The sequence below is a fragment of the Caretta caretta genome, chromosome 7 (genome assembly GCF_965140235.1).
Source record: "Caretta caretta isolate rCarCar2 chromosome 7, rCarCar1.hap1, whole genome shotgun sequence".
Taxonomy (NCBI): domain Eukaryota; kingdom Metazoa; phylum Chordata; order Testudines; family Cheloniidae; genus Caretta; species Caretta caretta.
In genome coordinates, this window is record NC_134212.1 from 126,504,014 (window position 1) to 126,521,016 (window position 17,003).

Here is a 17,003-nt window from a genome sequence, read left to right on the forward strand (position 1 = left end):
TGGGGATTGGTCCTGCTTTGAGCAGGGGGTTGGTCTAGATGACCTCTTGAGGTCCCTTCCAACCCTGATATTCTACGATTCTATGATTGGAGCACCTCTCAAAACATGTCCTCTTTGCTCCTCAGTCGCTTCCTTATCTGGCGGAGGCGCTGCACTGGTGTATATGGGGTTCCCCTGAAGGCCACATCTGCTGAAGCACAACAAACAGAAGCATGATTATTAGTGCATGAACAGCATTAAATAATTACCTATAATACATCTCTTTTAAAATACAAATCAGTTTCTCATTTTCCCTTGGCAAGCACACAGCTTGGCAAATGCCCTAAACATGGTGAGTTTCGCCCGGGAGACGGGGTTCCAGGTGGGGGGAGAAGGTTTAGGTGGTTTTTTAAGGAGATCACTGCAGGCAACTGAGGACAATATTTTAAATTTTGCCATCATTTCCCACAGGTGGGGGTCTCTGAAGCCACTCTCTCTCTCATGAGGGTATGCAAGGGTGCATCTCCTGCATCTTCTGACTGGGTCCCTATGCTGCTCCCTGGGTGCCGCTTTGGTCCCTGGCACAAGTGATTGCCGATTGGCATGGGAAAGTTTCCTATGACGTGGGAAGGAACAAAGCAGCTCTGCCAAGGAAACTTCAGCAGAGGATTGGAGAGCACCTCCAGGAAAGTTTCCTAGAGAGCTGTCTGGAGGATTCACGTGAAATCTCAGTGTGAATTAAGACACAGTTTTGCCGCACTGCTTAGCTGCATAGGGGAATGAGAAGCACACGCAAACACAGCTTGTCTTGTACATTTCTATCCCTTCATGCACTTCTAGAATATACAGAGCAAAGGACTGCTCTACCTCTTATAACCGAGCATCATCAACTCAAAAAGATCACTTACCAGAGCTTTCTTCCTCTGCATCATGCGCGCCAGAGACCGAATGCTGGGACTGGCTAGACAGCTCCAGAGTGGACAAGAGATCCTGATTCACTGCGTCAACAGACGACCCTGCTATGTGCTCCACATCGTCCTCCAACTTGACCTCGTCCATGACTTTGGGGGTGAAGTCTGCTGTGTCCAGCCCCACTGACGCATCCACGGGGCTCTTGGTAGAGGTGGTGAGGATGCTGCCGAGGATGGCGTCCAGCTCCTAATAGAAGCAGCAAGTTTTCGGCACAGCACCAGAGCAACAGTTTGACTCCCTTGCCTTCTGGTACACCTACCTCAACTCCTTTATCTTCCCACTGCACTGTTGTGCGTCCCCTTCATAGCCCTTCTTCAACATGCCATGAAAATTCTGACCGTAGGTATCGAAGTTCCCACAGCTGGAGTGGAGCTGGGACTGCACAGCCTCCTCTCCCCACAGTGCCAGCAGATCCAACAACTCAGCTGTGCTCCAAGCGAGAGAGCGTTTTCTGTGTGGAGCGGTCATGGTCAGCTGGGAAGATGCAATGTGAGCTCTCCACACCAAGCAAACAAGAAGTGAAATTTCAAACATTCCTGGGCCTTTAAAGAGAGAGGGGCAGATACCTGTGAACCTGGGTGCAGGGCAGCGGAGTTTGAACTGCTGATCAAAGCAGTCAGCATGGGCGCTGTGGGACACCTCCTGGAGGCTATTTACAAGCACAGTGTCTACATTGACACTGTCAATATAACTTTGCCACAAAAAGCTCTACACCTTTCATTGAGGTGGTTTTGTCAGCAAAAAAGGAGAATTTTGTCCGCAGAAGCAGCATTGTTATGCATACACCTCCACTGCTTTGTTGACGAAAGCTGACTTCTGTCGACAAAACTGTAGGGTAGGCAAGACCTAAGATGCTACAGCATGGAACAGCTGCCACCACAGAGGTGTGCCATCCTAGTCCACCCCTCACTTCCCAGTCCCATGATCCAGGGATCCAGCCAAAGACAAACAGCTTAATAAACAAATAAATTTATGTTACAAAGTTTACAATCAAAAGTGAACATGATCTTACAGTCAAGAAGTTGTCCCAGTAAACAAACCAGCAAATACTGGTCAGTCTAAATTCAGGCTTGCAGAACTCCCCACTCAGAGACCCTTCAAACCCCAGCAAGTCACCACAAAAGAAAGCAATCAGATAGAGCATCTACATCAGTGCAATGGGGAAAAGAACTAGATATCCTTGGAGAGCACAGTTGAAGCCAGGCTATTTTGGGACCCGACGTAGTTCATTCATAAGCCACAGAGCCACAGTGAGCAGTGCCAGGGATCCCGACTGGTGAGTGGCAGCCAGAGGAGTTGGGACGTACAGTAGAAGGGTGCTGATGCCCAGGCCCACCTGTCAAGAAGCACCCAGGAGTGAGACGAGCAACAGCTGATTCAACACTGATGTTTTAAATCACTCCACGGGGTGTGCCTGTCAAAACATTTCCAGAAACCCTCACATTCCCAATCACAACCCTACCCACTGGGAGAGGGAGAGGCTCCAGAAATAAAAACGTCAAGACCCAGACGCCCCATCCTCATATATAGTACAGACTGCCACAGGCACCTTGACCTGTACAGCCTCCACCCCTCAGCTACGGCCATACTTCACTTTCCCACAGACTCTGCAGCTCCACATGCCAGCTCTGGGTAACTAAAGGTACTTCTGCTGAATGTGACACAGCAGCTTAGCACTAGGAGAGAAAAGGGGACAGTACCTGCATATATGCCACAGCCATTAAGGAAGCCATGGCAATCTTGGTCCTGCGTGGTAGGGGGATCTTCCGAGAAAGGAGATATAGTGCTGTGATGGCAGTGACTGAGGTGATCCCCTAGAGGTGGAAGAAGCTAGCAGTTACTTGAGGGAAGTGGGTGTGGGAAGGGCGGAGGTGAGGAATCCCACACACCAGCTAACCTGGGGGCTGGAAGGAGATTACCACACACTTGTTTGGCTGCATTTTCCACAGAGCAAAATGATGAAGTTTTATGGGGCAGCATTGCATTTCACAAACACATTATTAGCTAGTGTCAGATGCCACCTAAAGCACATCAGTGAAGGTGTTCAGTAACACCAGACCGAACTCTGACCCTTGTGTCACCCCACCTCAAGGCACTCATTCGTATTCCCCTCTCAGTCTGTGGTCTCAATTGTGGTTCAGTCCATGACATCATGGGTACTAGAAACATTCATCTGAGCTTGCCCAAGCAGCTCGCTGAGCTAGTATTTGCACAGAGCTTTGCAGTTGTACAGCATTCTAGTAGAGGGTTCCCTGATGTACAATATCCAATCCTTTCCTGATATCCAAATGTTATTTCATCCAGGGTTCTCAGAACACTTTACAAAGGAGCCGGTTATCTTTATCCCCAATTTACAGATTGGGGAAACTGAGGCACACAGGGGGAAGGGCTCTTTTGTTCCCAACATATCCCTTCTGGGGGGAAGCCAGGTGTGGAAGTAAGACCACAACTCCTCCAGCAAGTGAGAGTACTTCACAGATAAAGAGGAGACTCATGCCAGCTAAGAGACCATGCTTCCGCCTTTTGAAGGTAATGAGTGCCCAGGAGTAGGAACCTTGATTATGATGCCCTGAAGTTCACCCTCGCTCACTCTGGGAGGTAGCCTGAGAGTGAGCAGTCAATGACTTTAGGAGGCCAATGAAGGGAAAGCAATAACAGGATGGCATGGTCCCCAGAAGAGGCTGGATAGCACTTACCAATATCCTGTGATTAAACTGCACAGTAGTGGGATTCTCAAAGATATTCTTCAGCACTGGGGAGAAGGAGAGGAGATCATCTGGGATCCAGCGCTCCCCCATCTTGGGGAAGGAGTTGTACACAAGGCCTGCATCCAGTCCTGCCACAAAGGCACCTATAATTCCAGAGAAGAGAGTTAGGGACTAATATACCAGGGACAAGGCAGGTGACACACCAGACTAGCCTCTAGAGTTAGGCAAGCTTGGAATTGGGCTTGAGGGCAGGGCAACCTGATTTTGTATTCCTTCTCCCACAGCAACACACTGGTGATCAGACAATGATACTCTGTTACACAGTCTGCCCTGCAGAAGGAAATGTTCCAGCTGCTCTGTCTGGGACCATCAAAGGCAATTCTAAGGTGCCTATACATGTGAAAGGAGCTAAACCCCCATGGGACGTGAAACTTCTTGGGTGGGAGGTAGGGTCTGCTATATTTTACCCCCTCAGGACAGCGATAGGGCAGGCAGGGTCACAAAGGAGGCAGCCCCACAAGGGGAGAGGCCCTTACCTGAGAGAGCAGTGAGGAAGATGAGACCTGCTGTCCCGTGAGCAAATCGTCTCAGACGGAGGAGCTGATAGGTTTCAGGTAACTGTAAAACACAAGCCACAAAAGGGGCTACAGAAACAAACTTCCCAGGGGCCTTGCAAGAGAATGGACACAGATGCTCCTGGTGGGGTGAGCTCGTTGCACCAGGTGAGGAACGTTCCCCCAGTGCAGAAACATACAAAGAGTGAGGCAGCTTGTGAATAAACTTGCAGCCAACTTGTAAAAGAGAAAATTTCTGTGATTAAAGAGATCACTAATTGCTCCCTTTTCATAGCAACAGGACACAATGATCAGTGGTGTGAAGCAGTCCACGTTTTGGACAGACACACCCCTTAAGGAGAAGATTTATTAAGGGGAATATGTATATCCTAGTAAAGAGGAGATGAAAGAAGTTGATAAAACACAGATAGGAACTGAAGAGAAACAGTCAAATGAAAAAGACCCATTCAATTACATCAAAGGAAGGCAGAGAAATATTTACAAATTTTGTACGTGCTTGTATAAAAATGCTGGAAGTCTAAATATTAAGATAGGTGAACTTGAGTGCCTGATATTAAATGAGAATATTGATACAATAGACATCACAGAAATGTGGTGGAACAATGATAATTAAAGGGACACGGTAATACCAGAGTACAAATATACAGGAATGATAGAATAGGTAGTGCTGGTGGGGGAGGGGCACAATACTTGAAACAAAGCAGAGAGCCAAATATAGTAAAAATCTTAAACGAATCAAACTGTACTACAGAATGTCTATGGATAGAAATTCCATGTTTAAATAATATGAGCATAGCAGTAGGAATATACTACTGACTACCTGACCAGGATGGGATAGTAATTGTGAAATGCTCAGGGAGAATAGAGAGGCTACAAAAAAAGAGAAAGCCCAATAATGGGGGATTTCAGTTATCCCCATATTGGCGGAGTATGTATCACCTCAGAACGGGATGCATAAATAAAATTTCTAGATACTATTAATGACTGCTTTCTGGAGCAACGAGTCCTGGAATCCAAAAAAGGGAGAAGCAATTCTTCATTCAGTCTTAAGTGGAGCACAGAATCTGCTCCAAGAGGTGAATAAAGCTGAACCACTTGACCATAATGTAATTCAATTTAACATCCTTGTGGGAAGCGGGCCGGGGAGATACCAAAGAAATCCACCACAGCAGCATTTAACTTCAAACAGGGGAACTACACAAAAATGAGGAAGTTAGTTAAATGGAAATTAAAAGTAACAGTCACAAGGGTGAAATACCTGTAAGCTACATAAAAAGTACTTAAACAGCATAATAGAGGCTCAAACTAAATGCGTACCTCAAATAAAAATTAAAAATAAATAGTAAGATGACCCCAAAAAATGCCACCATGGCTAAACAGCAAGAAAAGATGTGGTTAGAGGCTAAAAGACATCCTTTAAAAACTGGAAGTCAAATCCTACTGAGGAAAATAGAAAGGAACAAACTCTGGTAAGTCAAGCATAAAAGAATAATTAGGCAGGCCAAAAAAAAATTGAAAAGCAACCAGCAAAAGACAAAAACTAACAGCAAAAATGTTTTAAGTATATCAAAGGCAGGAAGCCTCATCCCGATGAGTCGAAAGAATAGTAAATATGGCAGGCGACCAGCTTGGCTTAATGGTGAAATCTTAGCGGACCTTAAACATAAAAAAGAAGCTTACAAGAAGTGGAAGGTTGGACATATGACCAGGGAAGAGTATAAAAATATTGCTCGGGCATGTAGGAATGTTATCAGGAGGGCCAAATCGCACCTGGAGCTGCAGCTAGCCAGAGATGTTAAGAGTAACAAGAAGGGTTTCTTCAGGTATGTTGGCAACAAGAAGAAAGTCAAGGAATGTGTGGGCCCCTTACTGAATGAGGGAGGCAAACTAGTGAGAGAGGATGTGGAAAAAGCTAATGTACTCAATGGTTTTTTTGCCTCTGTTTTCACTAACAAGGTCAGCTCCCAGACTGCTACGCTGGGCATCACAAAATGGGGAAGAGATGGCCAGCCCTCTGTGGAGTTAGAGGTGGTTAGGGACTATTTAGAAAAGCTGGACGTGCACAAGTCCATGGGGCCGGACGAGTTGCATCCGAGAGTGCTGAAGGAATTGGCGGCTGTGATTGCAGAGCCATTGGCCATTATCTTTGAAAACTCGTGGCGAACGGGGGAAGTCCCGGATGACTGGAAAAAGGCTAATGTAGTCCCAATCTTTAAAAAAGGGAAGAAGGAGGATCCTGGGAACTACAGGCCAGTCAGCCTCACTTCAGTCCCTGGAAAAATCATGGAGCAGGTCCTCAAAGAATCAATCCTGAAGCACTTGCATGAGAGGAAAGTGATCAGGAACAGCCAGCATGGATTCACCAAGGGAAGGTCATGCCTGACTCATCTAATCGCCTTTTATGATGAGATTACTGGTTCTGTGGATGAAGGGAAAGCAGTGGATGTATTGTTTCTTGACTTTAGCAAAGCTTTTGACACGGTCTCCCACAGTATTCTTGTCAGCAAGTTAAGTAAGTATGGGCTGGATGAATGCACTACAAGGTGGGTAGAAAGCTGGCTAGATTGTCGGGCTCAACGGGTAGTGATAAATGGCTCCATATCTAGTTGGCAGCCGGTATCAAGTGGAGTACCCCAAGGGTTGGTCCTGGGGCCGGTTTTGTTCAATATCTTCATAAATGATCTGGAGGATGGTGTGGATTGCACTCTCAGCAAATTTGCAGATGATACTAAACTGGGAGGAGTGGTAGATACGCTGGAGGGGAGGGATAGGATACAGAAAGACCTAGACAAATTGGAGGATTGGGCCAAAAGAAATCTGATGAGGTTCAATAAGGATAAGTGCAGGGTCCTGCACTTAGGATGGAAGAACCCAATGCACAGCTACAGACTAGGGACCGAATGGCTAGGCAGCAGTTCTGCGGAAAAGGACCTAGGGGTGACAGTGGACGAGAAGCTGGATATGAGTCAGCAGTGTGCCCTTGTTGCCAAGAAGGCCAATGGCATTTTGGGATGTATAAGTAGGGGCATAGCGAGCAGATCGAGGGATGTGATCGTTCCCCTCTATTCGACATTGGTGAGGCCTCATCTGGAGTACTGTGTCCAGTTTTGGGCCCCACACTTCAAGAAGGATGTGGATAAATTGGAGAGAGTCCAGCGAAGGGCAACAAAAATGATTAGGGGACTGGAACACATGAGTTATGAGGAGAGGCTGAGGGAGCTGGGATTGTTTAGCCTGCAGAAGAGAAGAATGAGGGGGGATTTGATAGCTGCTTTCAACTACCTGAAAGGGGGTTCCAAAGAGGATGGCTCTAGACTGTTCTCAATGGTAGCAGATGACAGAACGAGGAGTAATGGTCTCAAGTTGCAGTGGGGGAGGTTTAGATTGGATATTAGGAAAAACTTTTTCACTAAGAGGGTGGTGAAACACTGGAATGCGTTACCTAGGGAGGTGGTAGAATCTCCTTCCTTAGAGGTTTTTAAGGTCAGGCTTGACAAAGCCCTGGCTGGGATGATTTAACTGGGAATTGGTCCTGCTTTGAGCAGGGGGTTGGACTAGATGACCTTCTGGGGTCCCTTCCAACCCTGATATTCTATGATTCTATGATTCTAAGCCTGCCAAACAATCAGTGGGGCCACTAGACATTCAAGGTGTTAAAGGAGCACTCAAGAAAGATAAAGGTGTTGCAGACAAACAAAATGGATTCTTTGCATTGGCCTTCACTGCAGAAGATGCGAGGGAGATTCCCACACCTGAGCCATTCTTTCTGGGTGACAAATCTGAGGAACTGTCCCAGATTGAGTTGTCAATAGAGGTGGTTTTAGAACAACAGAATCACAGGACTGGAAAGATCCTTGTGAGGTCATCTAGTCCAGTCCCCTGCACTCATGGCAGGACTCAGTATTACCTAGGCCAGGGTGGCCAAACTGCAGCTTGTGAGCCATATGCAGCTTTTTTACCATTAAAGTGTGGCTCGTGGCGCTCCCCCGCCACCTTCCCCCATTCTCAGCCTACCAGACTGGGGTGGGGGGGGATCTCAGGGCTTCTGCCCTGCAGTGGGGTGGGGGGGTTAAGGGCATCTGCCAGAGATGAAAGGAGGCAGCAGAATTTAAAGGCTCAGGTCCCCCCAACAGCTTGAGTCATGTCCCCCAGGCATGCCCCCCTCTTCCCCTCAGCAGTGCCTCCCTGCAGCTCCCAGGTGTTAGCTCCCCATGGAGATGAAGTGGCAAACAGCTGGGAGCTGCAGGGAGAGGCCACTGCTTTAGCTCTGTGGGGAGAGGCAGCAGCTCTCCTGCAGCTCTCAGATGTTTGCCGCTGCCTCTCCCGACAGCTGCAGCTCCCAGCTTCAGAACCTGCCACATGCAGGGAGGAAGCCTGGTGGCACTATGTGACTGAGTGGGGCCAGCAAACCCTGGCAAAAATCTGGAGGGGGTACATGATGTCCCCGCCACCTCTGGCTTCTGCCCACTAGGGAGGGGTGTCTGAAGGCTTCAGCCCTGTGGAGCATGCCTGCCGGGGCTCAGGGCTTCAGCCCCACGCCCCAGCAGGCACCTCCCATGAGGTTGAAGCCCCAAGATCCCCCTCCCTGCAAGGCTGAAGCCCTGAGCCCTGGCAGGTACACCCCAGCTCTCGAACTTCTGAAGATTGTCATATGCGGCTCGGAGGGTAGTAAGTTTGGCCACCCCAATCTAAACCATCCCTGATAGGTGTTTGAAGATTTTTTTAAGAACAGGTTAGACAATGACGGAGATTCCACAACCTCCCTAGGCAATTTATTCCAGTGCTTAACTATACTGACAGAAGGTTTTTTTTTCCTAATATCCAATCTAAACCGGCTTTGCTGCAATTTAAGCCCATTGCTTCTTGTCCTAATCTCCGAGCTTAAAATTGTTCTCCTTTCTCCCTCCTCAGAGTAACAACTTTTTATGTACTTGAAAACTGTTATGTCCTTTCTCACTCTTCTCTCCTCCAGATTAAACAAACCCAATTTTTTCAGTCTTCCCTTACTAGTCATGTTTTCTAGACCTTTAATAATTTTTGTTGCTCTTCTTTGGACTTTCTCCAATTTGTCCACATCTTTCCTGAAATGTGGCGCCCAGAACTGGACACAATACCTCAGTTGAGGCCTAACCAGTGCAGAGTAGAGTGGAAGAATTACTTTTCGTGTCTTGCTTACAACACTTCTGCTAATACATCCCAGAATTATGTTTGCTTTTTTTTGCAATAGAGTTATACTGTTGACTCATATTTAGTTTGTGATCCACTATGACCCCCAGATCCCTTTCCGCAGTACTCCTTCCTAGGCAGTCACTTCCCATTTTGTATGTGTGCAACTGATTGTTCCTTCTTAAGGGGAATACTTTGTATCTGTCCTTATTGAATTTCGTCCTGTTTACTTCAGTCCATTTCCCCAGTTTGTCCAGATCATTTTGAATTTTAACCTATCCTCCAAAGAACTTGCAACCCCTCCCAGCTTGGTATCGTCCACAAACTTTTTAAGTGTACTCTCAATGCCATTATCTAAATCACTGACGACGACATTGAACAGAACTGGACCCAGAACTGATCCCTGCAGGACCCCAATCAATATCCCCTTCTAGCTTGACTGTGAACCAATGATAACTACTCAGTGGTTTTTGAAGAAACTGATACATTAAACAGTAATAAATCACTAGAACCAAATGGCATTCACCCAAGAGTTCTGACAAAACTCCAGTATGAAATTGCAGAACTACTAACTGTAGTGTGTAACTATCACTTAAATCATCCACTGTATCAGATGACTGGAAGGTAGATAAGGGAAGGCTGATTTTTAAAAAGGCCCCAGAGAGGCACTCCTGGTAATAACAGGCCAGGAAGCCTAACGTCAGTACCAGGCAAACTGGATGAAACTATAGTAAACAACAGAATTATCAGACACCATATGTTGGGGAAGAGTCAACATAGCTTTTGTAAAGGAAAATCGTGCCTCATCAATTTGTTAGAATTCTTTGAGGGGCTCAACAAGCATGTGGACATGAGTGATCCAGTGGATAGAGTACTTGGACATTCAGAAAACCTTTGAGAAGGTCCTACACCAAAGGCTCTTAAGCAAAGTAAGAAGTCCTAGGGTAAGAAGGAAGGTCGTATCATAGATCAGAAACTGGTTGAAAGATAGGAAACAAAGAGTAGGAATAAATGGTCCATTTTCACAATGGAAAGAGGTAAATAGCAGGGTCTCCCCAAAGATATCCAGTGCTGTTCAACATATTCATAGGTGATCTGGAAAAAGGGTAAATAGAGAGGTGGCCAAGTTTGCAGATGATACAAAATTACCAAGATAGTGAAGGCCAAAGCAGGCTGCAAAGAGTTACACAGGGATCTCACAAAGCTAGGTGACGGGGAAACAGAAATTCAGCATTGATAATGCAAACTAATGCACACTGGAAAAAATAATCCCAACTATATATACCTACTGATGGGGCCTAAATTAGCTGTTACCATTTAAGAAAGATCTTGCAGACATCATGGATAGTTCTCTGAAAGTAAGTATCTGTTCAGTGTGCAGTGGCAGTCAAAAAAGCTAACAGAATATTAGAAACCATTAAGAAAGAAATAGATAATAAGGCAGAAAAGATCATAATGCCAACATATAAATCTATGGTACGTCCATACCTTGAATACTGTGTGCCATTCTGGTTGCCCCATCTCAAAAATGATATATTAGAATTGGAAAAAGTACAGAGAAGGGCAACAAAAATAATTTGGGGTATGAAACAGCTTCCATATGAGGAGAGATTAAAAAGACTGGGACTGTTTATCTTACAAAAGAGATGAGTAAGGGCTCGGGGAATACAATAGAGGTCCATAAAACTATGGATAACATGGAGAAAGTGATAAGGAAGCGTTATTTACCTCTTCACAAACAGAGAACTGAAATGAAATCAATAGGCAGCATGAAGTACTGCTTCACACAATGCAAAGTCAACCTGTGGAACTTGTTGTTATGGAATGTTGTGAAGGCCAAAAGTATAAGTGGGTTAAAAAAGAATTAGATAAATTAATGGAGGATAGGTCCATCAGTGACTATTAGCCATCATGGTCAGAAGAAAAGGAGTACTTGTGGCACCTTAGAGACTAACCAATTTATTTGAGCATGAGCTTTCGTGAGCTGTAGCTCACGAAAGCTCATGCTCAAATAAATTGGTTAGTCTTGAAGGTGCCACAAGTACTCCTTTTCTTTTTGCGAATACAGACTAACACGGCTGTTCCTCTGAAACCCATCATGGTCAGGGATCCCTTCCCAGGCCTCTGGCTGTCCCTTACAATCTGAAGGCAGTCAGAGGTTAAGTATTCACTGAAAAAAGAAAGTTTCTCTTTTTCCACTGTCAAATCGCCTAGCTCAGCAGGAAGCTGTCTCCAAACAAGCCACATCAGAAGTGACGGTAGGGACTTATCCCTTTCCCAACCAGAAGCGTGATTTCAAAGCTTAACAGTGACCATTTCAGGGCTCTCATTAAGCATAGGAATCTAAATGCAAAACACTTCACGCACCACTAAAGTCATGCAGTTCAAATACAAGTCAGGGAATGGTTCCAGTAGATGTGTTAGGGACTATGCTTGGTTGTATTTTTTTGTCCAGCTCGGGCTCAGTAACAGCAGCTTAGCAGAGTCACACTCAGGTGGTTCTTTGCAACCACAACAACTAGCCTTTCATTTACGTGAGAAATCTTTAATCCTACAGAAACCAATGGGGCCAGCAGAAAATTACTGGAACAGTGCCCCAGTACTGGATTCAATCCTGATGCAAGGCAATCCCCTGCTTCCCGGGTCAAATATTCTGACTCTGGGGATACCCCAATGCATTTTCCTGACTTCCTCCTTAATGGAACAAAGTGTCTAAGCCAAAGAACTCAGAACTATCTTCTGTTAGTCACATGTCCCAGTGAACTGGTGCTGGGAGCAAGAGAAGGGTGAGGCATCACTGTCAATCAGGATGGACTGGGATGCTGAAGGAAATGACCCCACAGTTAGTCATTCTATGCAGCAGAGTGTTTTGCAACGTACTTGGTCAGATCAAAGGTAAGCCAGAAGCAGAGATGTGAGGGCTGTGCTATTACCTTTCACCTTCCCTACTCCTTTAAGATCCTCCTTAAAACAAAGATATTCCAAGACATCCCTTGGAACCCCAACTACCCACCCATCCCCCAGATTCTTGCACCAACACTATTTTCCTGCACTCCCCATATACTGCACATGGACCCCACTTACTTTGTGTTGCGGGAGCAGCAGGGACAGTCCACTCCACAGGCTGGCACAGTACAGAACCAGTGCAGAGCCTAGATGTGCTGCTAGACGGTACTGACTGACTCGGGGGATGTCATGAGAATCTGGCTTCTCTTCCAATCCACTCTTCACCATGTACCAACCTAGCAGTCCCTGCCAAAGGACCAAAAAGATAACATGAGAGCTACTGAGGGGCAAAACCCAGCCCCCTTCCATAGCCTCAGCTGGGAGAAACAAAGAACCCACCTTCATGTAAATTGCACATGGTAAAGGGAAGGAGAGGGAACTATCTGTTCCAGCACTGATCTTAAACATAATACAGGTGTTAGCTGTACAATAACCATACTTCCACCATCAGTACCACCATCCAAAGCCTTCACAGATGCCATAGTCTCAGCCCACCACTAAGAAATACTTACAGTTAGGCATCACCACTGCACATCTTCATCCCCCAGAAGCCTCTAGAGAGAATGCTACATATCCCAGCAGCTGCAGAGCTCCCATACCTGGAAGCAGACAAGCCCACAGAGGGCAAGGACACGTCCCTTCATGGGGTGGCTGAGCCAGCCTTTTCTCCAGAAGTAGACAGCAGGCAGAACGTAGGCCAAACCTACAACCCGACCCCACATACGGTGCGAATACTCCATGTACCAGATGAACTTGAACTCTCTCAATGTCATGTCATGATTCAGGCTGTTGGAAAAGACAGAGCAGAAGAATAAGCAAGAAACTCCCTGGTATGGAACAGTGGCCTCCTTCACACTTCCAATTTCACAGGGGTTTTCTTCACCTTGGATAGCCAGGGAAGATGAGCACCAAAGCCACCTTTGGATCCTGCTCAGTTATGTATTGAGTGCCCCTTGTTGGTGCTAGTCCATTCCCATAGAAAGAAAGAGGCTTGTGCTGCTGACTCACAGTCAGTCTGGGCTCGGTGAACACAAAGAGGAGGATTCCCTGTCCCATCCCAGTTCTTCTGCCTGGAACCGGCAGCACTTACATTTTAAATTCTGGAAACTGCTGGTACTTTTGGAACTCAGCCTCCCATTCCTGCTGTGTCCGTGGGGGCTTCATCTCCCTCACTAGGTGCCAATCAACCATGGAAAGCCCAGACTCTGTCAGCCTAGGAAGGACAGACACACACAGATGCGACTCACTCACTCCTTCACTAAAGTAAGGAGAGCACTGGCACATTTCCACAGATGAACTACAGCCACTCCCCAGCAGTAAGGGTGACGGGGAGAAAGGACCCTATGAACCAGGCCAGAAGAGTTATCAGGCACATACAAGCCAGAGGTGGGTACAACAAACTGAAGTTGGAGGCAGTGTAATACAGAGAAGACCTGCCTTGCAGCCCCCCCCCCCCCACATATCTAGTGGGAAGGGTGTTGTCCTCATAACTGACACCATTTAGCCCTGCACAGGTGAAGAATGAGGCTGCAATAAAGATCAATTGCTTCTACAGAGATGATCACAGAAGGGTGGGGCGGAGAAAAAGGCAGGATCTGTGACAGAAGCCTCCTATCCCTACAGGAAGCCCACGGTTAAGGAGTGGATGAGCTTACTGATGGAGAAGGAAAGAGACCAGTATGACACTACTCATTTTGAGGAGAAGAAATAAGTGACTAGCCACATACAATAGAATGCTGTAGATTCAAAACAGTTCAGACAAGACGGGGGATATTTATTGTTTGTACAGCACTAGCTGCATGGTGGTGGACAGACAGGTATGAAAACAAGGTTCTCCCCATAGACTGCTTACAATCTAAACAGACACCATACAAATAAAGGAGAGGAGAATGGGTGCCAAAGAAAAGGCAATGAGAGAATGGTGAATTTTAAGCATCTGACTTGTTAAAGTTCCTTCATCCATTTGTCTGCCTGGATGCAGTCAGTGTTCTATGATATTCTCTCATCGATTCCTTAACAGTTCTGCAGGGAGGGAAAATGTCATAAAAGGTGCAGAAATTTAGAGGAGAGCATGGAGCTTTGGAGCAGCAGGTCAGTTAGCCAGGTACCCAGGGGAGTGTGGGAAAAAGACTTGGAGGTGGGATCAGGAGGAGGACATGAAGGTGTAATGGGAAGGCAGTCAACGAAAGGTATTGCTGTTCTATCTGGCTCAGTATGGTCTCAGCATCCCCAAAGCCATATGCTTCAGTGGAAGGCATGAGAAACCACGCAGGTCAGTTGGGATGGGATGGCGAGGGGCCTTTAAGAAAAGCAGGTTAACGTGGCACACAGGGAAGAAGAGATGGCAATGCAGGAGGCTGAAGGAGGGCTGGAAGTAGGTCGATAGTGTTTTCAGCAGCACTTCCTGTGGATGAGAAGTAGGAATATAAATAATGTGTAAAAACAATAACCAGGTAACCAATTACAATTCTATTAGTTACACAGTTAAACATTTAACCAGGGAGCTAGTGGGTCTGGTGGAGGGCGGGGGGAGCTGCAGCATCCCCACATTTTAGGCGGGGCTCCGCTGCCTGCGCCGGGGGTCCCCGGGACTCTGCGCGGGGCTGGCAGCTGGGACCCCGGGCGGAGTTTAACCATGAACCGATTAAACTGCTGCATTGCCACCGAGCGGGGCGAGGGGCCTGGCCAGAGGGAGCTGCGGCTGCTCTCACCTGGTCACGCCGCCCAGCACGACAGCTCCGGCCACCGCGCCGCTGCACCCCAGGAGCCAGCGTCCCACGAGCCGCTCCGCGCCGGAGCCGGGCACAGGCGGGGCCGACGGCCTGGGACGGGCAGCGACTTCCGACACCGTGCGCCGCGGCGGCCGCCACCGGAGACATCGCTGCAGGAGAGGGGGGGGGTCAGTGCGGGGCGGGGGACGAGCCGACGGAGACATCGCTGCGGGGGGGGTCGGGGCGGGGGACGAGCCGACGGAGACATCGATGCGGGGGGGGGGTCAGTGCGGGGCGGGGGACGAGCCGACGGAGACATCGCTGCGGGAGGGGGGGGGTTGGGGCGGGGGACGAGCCGACAGAGACATCGCTGCGGGGGGGGGGTCAGTGCGGGGCGGGGGACGAGCCGACGGAGACATCGCTGCGGGGGGGGGGTCGGGGCGGGGCGGGGGACGAGCCGACGGAGACATCGCTGCGGGAGGGGGGGTCGGTGCGGGGTGGGGGACGAGCCGACGGAGACATCGCTGCGGGAGGGGGGGGGTTGGGGCGGGGGACGAGCCGACAGAGACATCGCTGCGGGGGGGGGGGGTCAGTGCGGGGCGGGGGACGAGCCGACGGAGACATCGCTGCGGGGGGGGGGGGGGTCAGTGCGGGGCGGGGGACGAGCCGACGGAGACATCGCTGCGGGGGGGGGGGGGGTCGGTGCGGGTCGGGGGACGAGCCGATGGAGACATCGCTGCGGGGGGGGGGGGGGGCGGGGCGGGGGAGGAGCCGACGGAGACATCGCTGCGGGGGGGGGGGTCAGTGCGGGGCGGGGGACGAGCCGACGGAGACATCGATGCGGGAGGGGGAGGGGCGGGGCGGGGGACGAGCCGACGGAGACATCGCTGCGGGGGGGGGGGGTGTCAGTGCGGGGCGGGGGACGAGCCGACGGAGACATCGATGCGGGGGGGGGGGTCGGTGCGGGGCGGGGGACGAGCCGACGGAGACATCGCTGCGGGAGGGGGAGGGGGGGCGGGGCGGGGGACGAGCCGACGGAGACATCGCTGCGGGAGGGGGGGCGGGGCGGGGGACGAGCCGACGGAGACATCGCTGCGGGAGGGGGGGGGCGGGGCGGGGGACGAGCCGACGGAGACATCGCTGCGGGGGGGGGGGTGTCAGTGCGGGGCGGGGGACGAGCCGACGGAGACATCGCTGCGGGGGGGGGTCAGTGCGGGGTGGGGGACGAGCCGACGGAGACATCGCTGCGGGGGGGGGGGGGTCGGTGCGGGGCGGGGGACGAGCCGACGGAGACATCGATGCGGGGGGGGGTCAGTGCGGGGTGGGGGACGAGCCGACGGAGACATCGCTGCGGGGGGGGGTGTCAGTGCGGGGCGGGGGACGAGCCGACGGAGACATCGATGCGGGGGGGGGGGGTCAGTGCGGGGCGGGGGACGAGCCGACGGAGACATCGCTGCAGGAGGGGGGGGGGCGGGGCGGGGGACGAGCCGACGGAGACATCGCTGCAGGAGGGGGGGGGCGGGGCGGGGGACGAGCCGACGGAGACATCGATGCGGGAGGGGGGGGGCGGGGCGGGGGACGAGCCGACGGAGACATCGCTGCGGGGGGGGGGGGGGGGGTCGGTGCGGGGCGGGGCCGAGCGGGGCCCGAGTATCCCCGGGGCCCCGGCCCGGCGGGGGACGAGCGCAGCCGGGGGAGGGCAGCCGCGACGCCTCCCTTACCTGGGCCCTCGGGCCCCCGCACCGCGGGAGCAGGCGGACCCGCGCACTCCCCAGCGCCGCCCGCAGCATCACGAGCACAACCGGAAACAGCCACCTGACCTGTGACCCGGAAACAAAGCCAGCATTTCCGGACCCACCTAGCCGTCGCCATGACAATCCAGCACG

The 17,003-nt window shown here is 50.1% G+C and overlaps 1 protein-coding gene across 1 annotated transcript; it reads right to left on the reverse strand.

The window, feature by feature from the left end:
• Positions 1-1,904: 1,904 nt before the first annotated feature.
• COX15 (cytochrome c oxidase assembly factor COX15) lies at positions 1,905-16,989 on the reverse strand. The gene is given in 10 exon segments (XM_048857298.2): positions 1,905-2,287; positions 2,652-2,765; positions 3,648-3,802; positions 4,196-4,277; positions 12,485-12,652; positions 13,006-13,192; positions 13,497-13,619; positions 15,118-15,287; positions 16,839-16,970; positions 16,972-16,989. Coding segments are annotated over 10 exon segments (1,281 nt in total). The 3' UTR covers positions 1,905-2,155.
• Between the last annotated feature and the right edge of the window lie 14 nt (positions 16,990-17,003).